The sequence below is a fragment of the Sorghum bicolor genome, chromosome 4 (assembly GCF_000003195.3).
Source record: "Sorghum bicolor cultivar BTx623 chromosome 4, Sorghum_bicolor_NCBIv3, whole genome shotgun sequence".
NCBI classification, from domain to species: Eukaryota; Viridiplantae; Streptophyta; class Magnoliopsida; order Poales; family Poaceae; genus Sorghum; species Sorghum bicolor.
In genome coordinates this window covers 12807302-12819402 of record NC_012873.2, presented here as the reverse complement: position 1 = coordinate 12819402, position 12101 = coordinate 12807302, and the positions used below count along the sequence as shown (strand labels likewise).

Here is a 12101-nt window from a genome sequence, read left to right as displayed (position 1 = left end):
ATTTTCCTAAAGAAATGGTTAATTAACCCTCTTAACCCTATTTGCTTGAACTTATCAGCCACTAATAAACAAGCGAATTCAGCCTTTAGATAAAGACAATTGGAAAAGAAGTTGAATCAAACCTAAGACCTTTGTGGCATCGGTACACAGAACTCTTAGAATAAATCAGCATCAGTATCAGCCGTATAAACGATTAGACAAAAGTAATCTAAAGAAAATGGGAGTTGCTAATTTGCACATAGTTATGAAATCAGCAAATCTCTTTATGTACATAACACAGGCGCAAAGTAGCAATAAATTAACAAGTCTTGTTTCTTTTCAAATAAAAAAATTTGGAAGCACGTATGTACTCCTACATACAGAAATGGTAAATGAACCCTCTCCACAATGCAAGTCACAACCAAATCAATTACTGTATATATTGGCCTGGAGGTCCAAATTAAATAATCATCGATGATCGATCATCACGCACACGGTGGTACGGTACATGTACGGGCTACCTTTAGTACGGTAGTAGTCAGTTAGTCACAGCTTGAACTGCAGCTTGCTGGAGAAGGACTGGCCGAACCTCCACTTGGGCGGCACGACGTCGGCGAAGACGATGGTCTGGCCGTCTGTGACGGTGACCCTGAACGACAGCCCCTGGCCGGTGAGGTATCTGAGGGAGTGCCAGTTGGCGCCCCAGTTGCGCGCCATGTGCATCCAGTCCACCGGCGGTTTCGAGCTCCTGACGTCCATGGCCCTGATGGATCCCGGGCCGGCGACGTTGGTGAGCAGGACGAGGTTGAAGTAGTCGTGGCCGTTGACGGTGAAGCGCACCCCGCCCTTCCTGACGCAGGAGACCCTCCTGTAGATGACGGGGATGATGCCGCCGCTGAAGACGCCGATCTTCTCCCACGCCGGCTGCGCCATGTCGAAGTGGGCGCGCACCGCGTTGCACCACCCGCCGTCGGGGAGCTTCCAGTTGGGCGGGCAGAAGTTGGTGGCGGTGACGGTGACGGACACCCCCGGCTTGCACCACGTCGCGTCCGTCTTCCTGTCGCACACCAGCTTGTAGCACTGCCCGCACGAGGCCCCGCCGGAGAAGAGCGCCGTGCTCAGCGCCGTCGTCCGCGTGCCGTACCCCTGCGCGAACAGGTCGCCGTACCCGCACGCGCCCCCTGCTCATGCATGCATTGGCAGTGATGCCGCCGGTCGTCGATCGTCAGCTCGCGTGCAGTTATTAATAAGAGGCTGGCTGCAGGCTGCTTAGCTTAGCTTAGCTTACCCATGGTGCCGGAGGCGTCCGCGCCGCCGTAGAACGTGGCATGCCCCCTGAGCCACTCCGTCTGCGCGTCGGCCGCGGCGGCCGCGGCCACGGCGAGCGCGAGCGCGAGCGCCGCGCGGGCGTAAGCAGGTCCAGCCATATATGCGTACGTGCGTGTCTCAGCTGGGCTTAGTGATGGATGGATCGATCACACACAACAGTTTGCTGGATAATATGTATGATCGAGTGGTGATGGAGGCAGCCAAATAAAAGATACGACGAATGCAGATATAAGTACAGCCAAATAAAAGATATACTGTACTTATATCTGCAGTAGGATCGGAGCTGGGGATGGAAAAGGTTGGCGTGTTGGCGACTGGGCGCAGCAAACGTAGTAGCAAAAAAGGAGCGTCATCTCGTGGCGCAGGCGCAAGAACGGATCAAGATGATCCTGCGCAAAGCCAGGGTGGTGGTGGTGGAGGTGAGGCGTGCGTGCTAATGCGCAAAAAGGACGGTGCCTTATCGTGTCATGTTGGTGTGTGTGCATGTTCGCATGCATGTGCGCTAGCTCGTCAGTGCAGCCATGCCTGCCATATAATTGATCAGGTTGTCGACGAAGGGGATCTGGCCGGGAGGATTTTGGGGCTTTCAGTCTGGTTCGGTAACCCGCAAACTTCGGGTCGGGTACTTTAGGTTTTCAAAAGTTCGGGTAATGAGAATTATTACCCGATGACAGCTCAAAAAACCACTACTTGCAGGTTCAGGTATCCGCAAATTTGGGTTTGGGTTCGGGTATACCCAATATATCCGAAATATATAAAATCACAGCAAAAGTAATAACATCATAGAATTTGGCACATAATAGATGATCACTCATTAACACCGTAGTTGACTGGAATCTCTTCCGTGAAGCTTTCAAGGGGCATTTCATACCTCCTGGGGTCATGCAGATGAAGCATACTGAGTTCATGTAGTTAACTCAGGGCAACAAAACTCTGAAGGAATACTTGCATGCTTTCAATCACCTGTCGAGGTATGCTCCTGAGTTTCTGAGCACTGAGTCGAAGAAGATTGCTAGCTTCAAGAGGGGTCTTGGCCCCAAGCTGCTGAAGACTATGGGAGTATGCAACTTTCAATGAGTTTGTCAGTGATGCTCTTACCCAAGAGAATTACAATATTGTGTACACTGCAACCAAGACTCGCAAGCGAGCTTTTGAGGCCGGGGCAGGGGCATCTCAGTCCAAGGCTCCAGTGGCAGCTAGGCCCCAGTATCGTGCTCCAGCTCCTAACACACGATATCGCCCTCCAGCAAAGATGAATCAGGCGAAGACGGGGTTCCGCAAGGGGTACTCCATTGCTCATCCTAGGGGGAACACTGGGCCCAGCTATGCCAAGACTCCACCTGCCAATCGCCTGTGCTAGAACTGTAATCAGACAGGGCACTGCAAAGCAACTATCCTTACCCGCCAAAGAAGGGCAACCACGGGAACGTCCGTCAGGGGTGTGTTCACTATACAATTGTGGAAGCAATCCTTGCTGGTGAGGTAGTTACGGCTGGTAAGTTTCTTGTTAACCAATGTGATGCACTTGTGTAATTACTCGAATTACCCAATATAATTACTCGAATTACTCGAATTACCCAATACCAGGTGTAATTACTCGAATTACCCAATATAAATTCAGGTAATAGGATTTACTATCCGAACAAGACATCGGGTAGTGCGAGTTCGGGTACTTCAGATCCGGGTCCAGGTATTTTGGGTTCGGGGTTCAGGTATCGAGTTTTGTGCCCAGAGTGATGGGGCTTGTTGCCGTGGCAGCCAATCCAGTGGCAGATCCGCAGATGCAACAGTTTGCTAAGGGCGTCCTTAATAACAAATTGCAAATAGTTAGTTAGATGAATAATCAGAAATAATAAACAACGAACACTATAGTGGAAGAGTTACGTGAATTGTGAGAGAGTTGTTTACGAGAAAGCGTTCTAGACTACCTATTTAGGTCATCTCTCTTCTCAATGGCCAATAGAATTTTTCGTAGACAAGCTATTTGAGAACCATTGAAACAGCCCTAGCTCCGCGCACCCTGGGATGCGTTGCTGGGGAGATTTGCAATACAGGAGATGAGCACTACCAGCACTGTTGTTCGACTGAGAGCAACTCTAGCAGGGCCCCTACTTGAGCCCCCAATTTAGGGTGGGCACCCAAATCTTCCTTGCAGACCCTATTCCTGTTGGCCCAACAGCCCAGCCCCTATTCTGTGTGGTGTGGTGTGGCCATTACCTCCTCACAACGTACAGACGCAGCTTCGCCCACCTCCCTCTAGCGCCAATCTCTACTACCACACTCCCTCCCTCCACCTCTGACCTTCACCGTTGGACCTCGCCTCCATCCCTTCCGGTGAGAGCGGCTCCTCCTCGATGAACGGGAGCAGCCCCAGCCATGCTCGTCGCGAGCGTCGAACCACCCCATCCTGCGGCCACGCGGTAGTGAAATATTTGATCCAATGATAAGTGGGTCCCATATGTCATTGTCTGCCAATTTAGATTTTAGTTAGTACTGTTGGAGTGGAAGTAAAAATTTTGGACACGAAAAAGTAAGGAGAGCACCTAAATGAAAAGTAGGGGCCCTATTTTGAGGGCTACTCTGCTGGAGTTGCTCTGAGGAAGTTATACAGACAGTGACAGTATTAAGAGCGCAGTGTCAGATAAGTTTTGTCAAGTCTACCATCAAATAATATCAAAATAGTTCTATTAAATCTACCATCAATTATATCTTGATATATATAGTATATTCATTCGGTATCATACTTCATACATTCTGTTTAATAGTTTAGAATTAGATAAAATCAAAAAATCCTCGACAAAAAAGAATATAAAATTAAACAAGTTTGGCTTTGGACAGAACTAACAGCATAGTAACCCATATTTTAAACGGATGTAGTAATTTACGATACTTTATGGGACTATAGTAACATGAATTTCTGTTTGAGGCAAGCCTACAGAAAACTCACATATCCATTCCAACATTTACAAAATTTACAAAACAAGAACAAATGGTTAGAAAACTCAACTGCACGTCTGCACTTGCAATTTAACATGATTTGTCTTTTCTCTACGGTAGCATAAATAATCCGGGTAGTTTCTCTGCGCTGTTCAACCGCACAGCATAGCACACTGAATGAACATGTTCTCCATTTACAGGATGTACATTTTACTTGCATGTCATGTAGTACACGGATCTATCATGTTCCAAACTCTAGATTTCAACAGTGGGACCATTTTTTTTCCAGCTTGATTAGGTCAGGCGTCTAAGTTTCCCTAGTATACAACAAGGCAAAAGGCCAAGAAACCCTGAGACAAAATGGTTTCTGTGCCTTTTGGCCATTCATTCCAATCCAATGAGAAATGAGAACGAAATGTCTTAATACTCTCTGATTTCTAACGGAGCAACATGCCACAAAGGATTCCTCTGCGACATTCTACCAAAAGAGGAATAGTCTAAAGTGGGAAGCTCCCACTGCACATCAGGCACCACCAAAACTAACTTATCAATTTTCCTACTTTGTCAATTTGACATCAATAAGCGATCCTGGTTTTGTTTCAGAATCTAATTCAGGGTTAAAGCAACCCTTGGTAGTACCCCCTATTCGGCCAGGAGGCCAATACCGAAAAATTGATCTCCCCAGTATGTTCTTTGCTGGAAGAGGGCCCCTGCAAAGGTTGTGAAATGGTGACGGTCAATTAAATTCAGACTCTGAAATGACATAAGTGGCAACATGAGAAAAATAAACAGAAATTTGAAAGGAACTGACGTATTACCACACATGTGAATCATAGCTATTGTTTCGGTTATCTCCCATCACAAAAACAGAGTTTTCGGGTACTTGCTGCATCAACATGGTAAAGAAAACAAAAACAAAAACAAAAACATGAAACTCAACATGTTCTTTACAAGGATTCGAAAAATAAATTCTAGCATAAAGCAAAGAAACCATATTTATACAACAATTTATCTGTGCATGTTGATAGGTATATGCATTCAATTGGGTGGGTGCTCTCAACTCTAATTTCATTGATTAAGATGATTCAAAATATATCAGCTTAGTCTTATTCATAATTTGGCATAACATGGTACTGAGCCACTCAAAATGCATTTTCCCCTGAAGTAGACTAAAATATTAAGAGCAGGTCGCATAATCTATAAATTCATCTAACAAACAACAATTCAGCCACTGCTGGGACTGCTGGGAGTCTGTAGTCCAACTTAAACATAATTGTTGTATCTGCCATTTGTTTGTCATAGAAAATGTAGCAGCATAGAGGTCATTCATATTACATACATAAATCTCACAGAAAAAGCATACAAATGTATGCAGGGATTTCACATGTTACCCATGAGCAGCCCAGAAAAATCATACCACAGGGTTCATGTCATAAGAAGGTGGCTCAAGAATGAATTCTTCATTTCTAGCCTCACCATTCACAACAAGTTTTCCTTGGTGAACCTGCAACGCACCAGGCAACAAAACATAAGAAAAATGTGCAGTAACACACAAATAAACAAGTACTTAATATGTATGGCAATTGGCAATTTCTTGAACATAAACTCACATCAAAAGTAGGATTAACCACGAGTTATGCAATCTGAATGAACTTATAGTATGTTTTTCTTCCTATCCCTTCCACTATTATAAGTACTTAAGACTAAATCACTTCATGAGTCCTTGATAATTCCAGCATGAAACAGAAAACAATCAGCTGTGAAAAAAATAAATATATGGAAACCAGCAGACAATAACCATTGACACCAACTTGGGAGAATAAGACCTCAGATTTGGCATCCACACCAACAGTCACTGACATTGTGCCTGGTATGAATAGATATGAAACAGACAAAGGTTTGTCTGCAGCTGAATTCAACATCCACAAAGTGGTGGCTAGCCAAGTGACCATGGGTTTGGGATAAAGCCATCTTGTTGAACTTGGGGCAATACAGGACTTCCATCATGACACACGTGCAGAAGTGGTAAAGAAGCAAGCACAGGGAGCAAAAGAAGGGTAATAAAATTACAAAGCTATTTTGTATGCATATTTTGGAAATCCCTTTTTCCTTCTGTATGAGAATTACAATATCAGGTGCTTGGAAGAGATTGCTCCAGGACCAAATCTCATCTATTCAAACAGGTCCTCAGTTCCTTCCAACATGACATTTGAGAAGGTCTCCTGTTTGGTTTAGGCCTTAAGGTAACAAATACAACAAATGAAACAATAAAAGCAATAGACAAACCAGAAAACAAATAACATTAAGAATTTGTTGCTAGTTGCCACATCCTAACCTATCAGCTGTGCACAATTAATTGTTTGTCTTAAAGAGGATAGCTTACAAAAGAGGAATTCAGGGACACAGAGAAAATGACTGAGGTTTACACTCAAGGGATATAGCGCACACATAAAAGAATAGTTTCTGATTTTGAAACAAACCTCAACAACATCGCCCTCCCTGGCAACTACTCTTTTGATGAAAACATCATTATCGGTATACCCAACCTCCTGAAAAGGAATATACAAAGATTCCAAATCAACAAACAACATATATCATCAAGAAACAATGAACATATGTGTACCTTCAAGTACCTGCAGCACTGGAGGGCTTTTGAAAATTACTATATCATTGACACATGGCTTCCTAAAGTAGTAAGTAACCTGAGAAATATTAATATGGTCAATTATGCAATGAAATAGTTATAACTTTTCTAACTTAGCAAACATCAGATTTCATCTTTCAGCAAAGACATAAACAAATCCAGAATAATAGTGGGCCATAGTGTCATCATACAAATTCAAATGGACTAAGCAAATTATCCAACTTAGAAAATATGAAAGACTACAGCGAACTAGTCTACAAACCAACTTATAAAAAGATAAAGTTAGATAAAACCAAGCAATATTAGCTTCGAAGTGCATTAGCCATTAGGTACCAGTTAATAGACCCACAAAACCCAGTTCATGATAACCATCATGTACTTTGGCCTAAGAATCATGTACAAAACATAGTGCAAATAAAAAAATATATGATATGGTGAAAGTCTTTGAACTGAATTATTGAGTTGCATCCCAAATTAAATGGCTCCTGAACTACAAAACTGCTACAGGCGATTTCGAGTGTATTGACTGAAGATTGCTCTTATTTAGCAATGTTTTCGAGACGTCCGATTAATCGCGACTAATCGTCCTGGACGGTTGGAGGTACTCGACCAGGCCTCCGACTTGGCCAGAACGACCAGGGAACTGGTCGTCCGATTAGTCGTCGTCCAGTCGCGATTAATTGTCCGTCCAGGTTGTCTGGCGTCCAGTCAGGAGATGGTCTAGGCAGTAGATGGGCTGCATCTCAGAGTTGGGCCTAGCTAGCTGCCTTATATTTTGGCCCAAGCCCATTAGGGTTTATGTTGTCTACCCCTCACTCGTTTCAGCACAACACATTCACTCCTCTCCTCTCCCGTCCAGCAGCAGCAACCACCTCCATTGCTGCCCTCCTCTCCTCCCTTCTGTCTCCCAGCTGCTCCTCCTCCTCTCCTCTCCTCCCTTCCGTCTCCCAGCTTCTCCTCCCTCCCTTCCTCCCTTCCAGCTGCCCTCCCTCTCTGTGCAAGGGAGGAGGACTGCACGACGAAGATGCTCCCTTCAAGCGTGCAACGTGCAGCAGCCAGCAAGACAAGAAAGGGCTCTGCAGCAGCCAGGTAAGTGGCCAGCTGACCTATCTAGACTCTAGAGCCTAGAACATGTATATATATATATATATGGTATAATGTGTATTGTATATAGCTACATAATATATATGCTATATATCAGTCCCCATATGTAGGGGACGACCACGGGACTCGTCCAGGGTCGATTAATCGTCCTGGACGACGACTAGTCGTCCTAGACGACCTGGACGGTCCCCCAGCGTCCAGACACGACCAACCGTCTTGAAAACATTGTTATTTAGAGAAGTTAATCCGTGTAGTTTCACTTAGAACCAAATTAGAACATCATATTTAGGCCTTGTTCAGTTGGCAAAAAATTTAGATTTTGGGTACTGTAGCACTTTTCGTTCGTATTTGGTAATTATTGTTCAATTATAGACTAACTAGGCTCAAAAGATTCGTCTCGCAAATTACATGTAAACTGTGTAATTAGTTTTTATTTTCGTCTATATTTAATACTCCATGCAAGTGCCGTAAGATTCGATGTGACGGGGAATCTTGATTTTTTTTTTTTGGAAAATAAAGGTGTTGCTATGCACCAAGAGATTCTATAAATGTGGACAACAAAGTTTACGAATCCTTAAGTAAATAATTTGAGCCCATATATGCTATAGAAAAGTGAAATTGGAAACCTAGGTATTGCCTTATAGGATATCAACTCCCAACAAAAATGAGCCCATGACTATGGTAATTGAGGCAAACAGCATCAACCCAGATTGAAACTACCACATAATCAGAAAGAAAAAAAGAAATATTAAATAGCACCAGCATATTATTGATTACCTTTGCATTGAATTTGTATTAATGATGTATAACAGCATACACGTGTCAAAAAGGCACAAAATTTCATTGAAAATACATAAGCATTTGAGCAACCCGAGTTCCAAGTTGCAGTGTGAGCTCAGCATGACCAAAACATGAATAAAACCGAAAATGGAGGGAATGGAGAAGAAACACACCTTCTCGGCGACGATGCGGTCGCCGACGTCGAAGGTGGGGAACATGGAGAGCGAGGGGATGAAGCGCGGCTCGGCGACGAAGGTTCGGAAAGCGAGCGAGATAGCCACGGCGGCCAGCACCGTCTTGGCGTCCTCCGTGGTCAAGTTCATCCACTCGGGCAACAATCCCTTCTCCTTCTTCTCCCCCTCCTCCTCCTCGTCCTCCCCTCCGCTCCCTCCCCCCGCGCCGCCGCCCCCGCTCCCGCCGTCGGGGCCCACGGGCGGCGCGTCGGCCGGCGCTGCCGGGGTGCGGACCCTCCGCCGCAGCCGTATGTACGGGCCGCGCCACGCATTGCAATTGCCGCCGACGCTCTGGAAAGCGGTGGTGCGGGGGCACGGGAGGGGTGGCTTTGGGGAGGTTTTGAGGAGGCGGGCGGGGACCGGGGTCTGGGAGGAGGCAGGGAAGAAGTGGACGGATGACATGGCCGCGGAAACCGGCGGTATGAAGGAGGCAGTGGTCCTCCGGCCGCGCGGCTCGCCGACGTCCGTGCCAGCCGCTGATTGGGGAAGAAGACTGGAAGGTAGGATAAGCGTAAGCTAGTGGCGGCCTTGTGGGTGTTTGGTCGGTGTGGTAGCACGGGTCCATGGACAAGTGGAATGGTGTGCTTAAATAGCATACCGGTAATATTCAATTTTGTTCTTCAAAAGTTTGTACGACTTTTGGGGAGATTCCAATCGAATCCGGCTGTTCAAGGGTCCCATTGGATTGTAGGAAAAACAAAGGAAAAGTTCAGGATTTCCCTTACTATGGATGGAGTTAGACTATCTCCAACAATGGTAACCCAAAATACAAGACACATTTATCTTTTGGGTAGCGCTACAGGTAAAAGGTTGCATACCTATTTTTAATCTTCTCCAACAACAAGACCTAAAAGACAACACTCTCTGCAAATGAGTCTCGAGGAGAGAGGATACCTAAATTTGGGTTATGCCTCTCCTGATACCCAAAATGGGTCTTCTGTATGGGTACTCTGTTGAAGGCCATAGGTATTGTGTTGAAAACCTATTTTGGGTTTGGTTCCCAAATAGGTATTCTATTGGAGACAGCCTTAGGCCAGTCTCGATGCATAGTTTCATAGCACAGTTATCAAGACTATAAGCTAGGTAACCGAGTCATATGAGTTTCATAGGGATGAAACTCCTCTCTCATCTGATGAAACTCCTTCATTTAATAACTCTGCCAAGTCAGCAATTTTGCTTATGTGGCACTCTATTTAATGTGCATGACACTCTCATGAAACATGCATTGAGACTAGCCTTACCGTAGCATCGTTTGGTTCACAGGAAGTGCTCCTTCATAAGAAAAGCCATAGCAAACTTTGCTTTGCCTTTGATGTCACAGGAAAACCATAGAAAAGATTTATACCTTTGAAATTCTTGCGTTCCAATTTCCAGACAAACTCTGAGGTCAGCTTAACTCTACATCCGTTCATATGATGATATGATGCAAGTGGAAGGAGTTTCTGAGAAATTGAAATACTCTTTTCTAGATAATGAACTATTTTAAAAAGAAATGGTTTTTAACTGATCTGCATTGCAACATAGGATGGCTTTCCTTTGGAGTAATCAAGTTAATCGTGATAGTGAATCGCGATGCCGAATTGTTTAGCTGAAACTAAAATGGCCGTATCTCTAGCAAACGTTTCTGCCAAAATTATAGCGCACACAAAGCTTTCCAGTAAAACAGGGATAAAGCATACTACACGCGTGATCCGTTTCTTGTATGTATATGCCGAACTTGGATCATAAATGGAAGCCAAACTACATGGTTATTGGTTCTTGACTTCTTGTATGTGCCAAGCTTGGGCTCATACATGAGTCAGACCATCGCTGGCCAGGCGCTATGCGTGCGGGATGACGCTAATTGGTTCTTGTGTTTATCTATCTTGCTGTTGCGAGTGGCTGACCATGCGCCATGTACTTTCTGAGTTTCTGTTTCATCTTGCTCGCGCGCCTCAGCATCGCTAGAGCATCCTCAGCAACCGGCGGCCAGGCCCAAGTCCTCGTTCAGGCATCCAATCATCAAACTTGCATGCCGTCGGCTTGGCAAGCCAAATAGGAAGCTAATCACGCAGTGAATCAGTGTTCTTCCCAAAAGACAACAGACCATATTGACATTGGCCTAAAAGTTCAAAATTCATAGATTGTCTAAATGTTCAACAGAATAGCATATCAGCATTCAGCCTGCCTGAGGTGATTATACCCACCAGTAGCCACAGAATACCACCTTCTTTTCCGAAAACGTAGGAGAGCTCCTATGTATCATTGTATTCAGAACAAGAAAACCCGGGTAGGTAAAAAAACTTACAAAAACACAAACCAACTTAACACTCTCAGATAGCTAAATCGCCCATGATACACCACATAACACTACCACGACCAGGAGTACAGAACACCTTTTAAGTCCTCCCATCAGATAAGGCAGCTAGGTAAGCAATGCCCTTAGCCCCTGCCAAACCCCATAAATCTCATCCCAACGGCCAACAGTGTGATGCTCTCAAGATTTGATGAGGCTCCATCAAAACAGCTTATCTATTGTCCATGTATCCATCAAAACCAGATTTGATGAGGCACCAAGGCACTGATGGGGAGCAATATCAGCTATATATTGTTAGACGCTGGATCCTTGCTCTAGGTGTGAGCAGGATCCTTACTCTCATTGAGAGGATAGCACACTGAGTTGGGGCAATTTTCTGGGTTTATTTCTCACACAATGCTATGCCAACCTGAGGGGTTGGGGATACATATTTATAGGGCTGCTAACCAGCCAGCATATGCCAAGATGCTAGTCTAAGATGCTAGTCTAAGATGCTGTCCTACAGATGCTAACTGCTGTCCTAAAAGCAGTCAAGATGCTGTCCTACAGATGCTAACTGCTGTCCTAAAAGCAGTCAAGGATGCTGTCCTACACAAGAACCATGTGCTGCCTACTGCAGCCCACAACCACCAGCCAACAGAGACTTATCCATCATTCTCCCCCTAAGTCTTGTGTGGCTCCTTGTGGGGTATCTGAGCCATCCCGATCCTGGTGCGAAATTCTTGGAACTTGACTCGCCCAAGGGACTTGGTCAGAAAGTCGGCGAGCTGGTCTTGGGTGTTGATGTAGTTGGCCCGAA

The 12101-nt window shown here is 45.1% G+C and overlaps 2 protein-coding genes across 2 annotated transcripts; both read right to left on the bottom strand.

Annotated features, from left to right (window-relative positions):
• Positions 289-1597, bottom strand: LOC8080372 (expansin-A13). Its single transcript, XM_002451876.2, has 2 exons — positions 1268-1597; positions 289-1160 (listed from the first exon to the last, which is right to left on the bottom strand). Exons 1-2 carry the CDS (start codon positions 1404-1406, stop codon positions 526-528), a joined length of 774 nt encoding a protein of 257 aa, XP_002451921.1. The 5' UTR covers positions 1407-1597; the 3' UTR covers positions 289-525.
• On the bottom strand, positions 4246-9570 carry LOC8080371 (chloroplast processing peptidase). The gene is made up of 6 exons (XM_002451875.2): positions 8947-9570; positions 6879-6947; positions 6726-6794; positions 5663-5749; positions 5064-5131; positions 4246-4955 (listed from the first exon to the last, which is right to left on the bottom strand). The coding sequence occupies exons 1-6, from the start codon at positions 9406-9408 to the stop codon at positions 4802-4804; spliced, it is 909 nt and encodes a 302-aa protein (XP_002451920.1). The 5' UTR covers positions 9409-9570; the 3' UTR covers positions 4246-4801.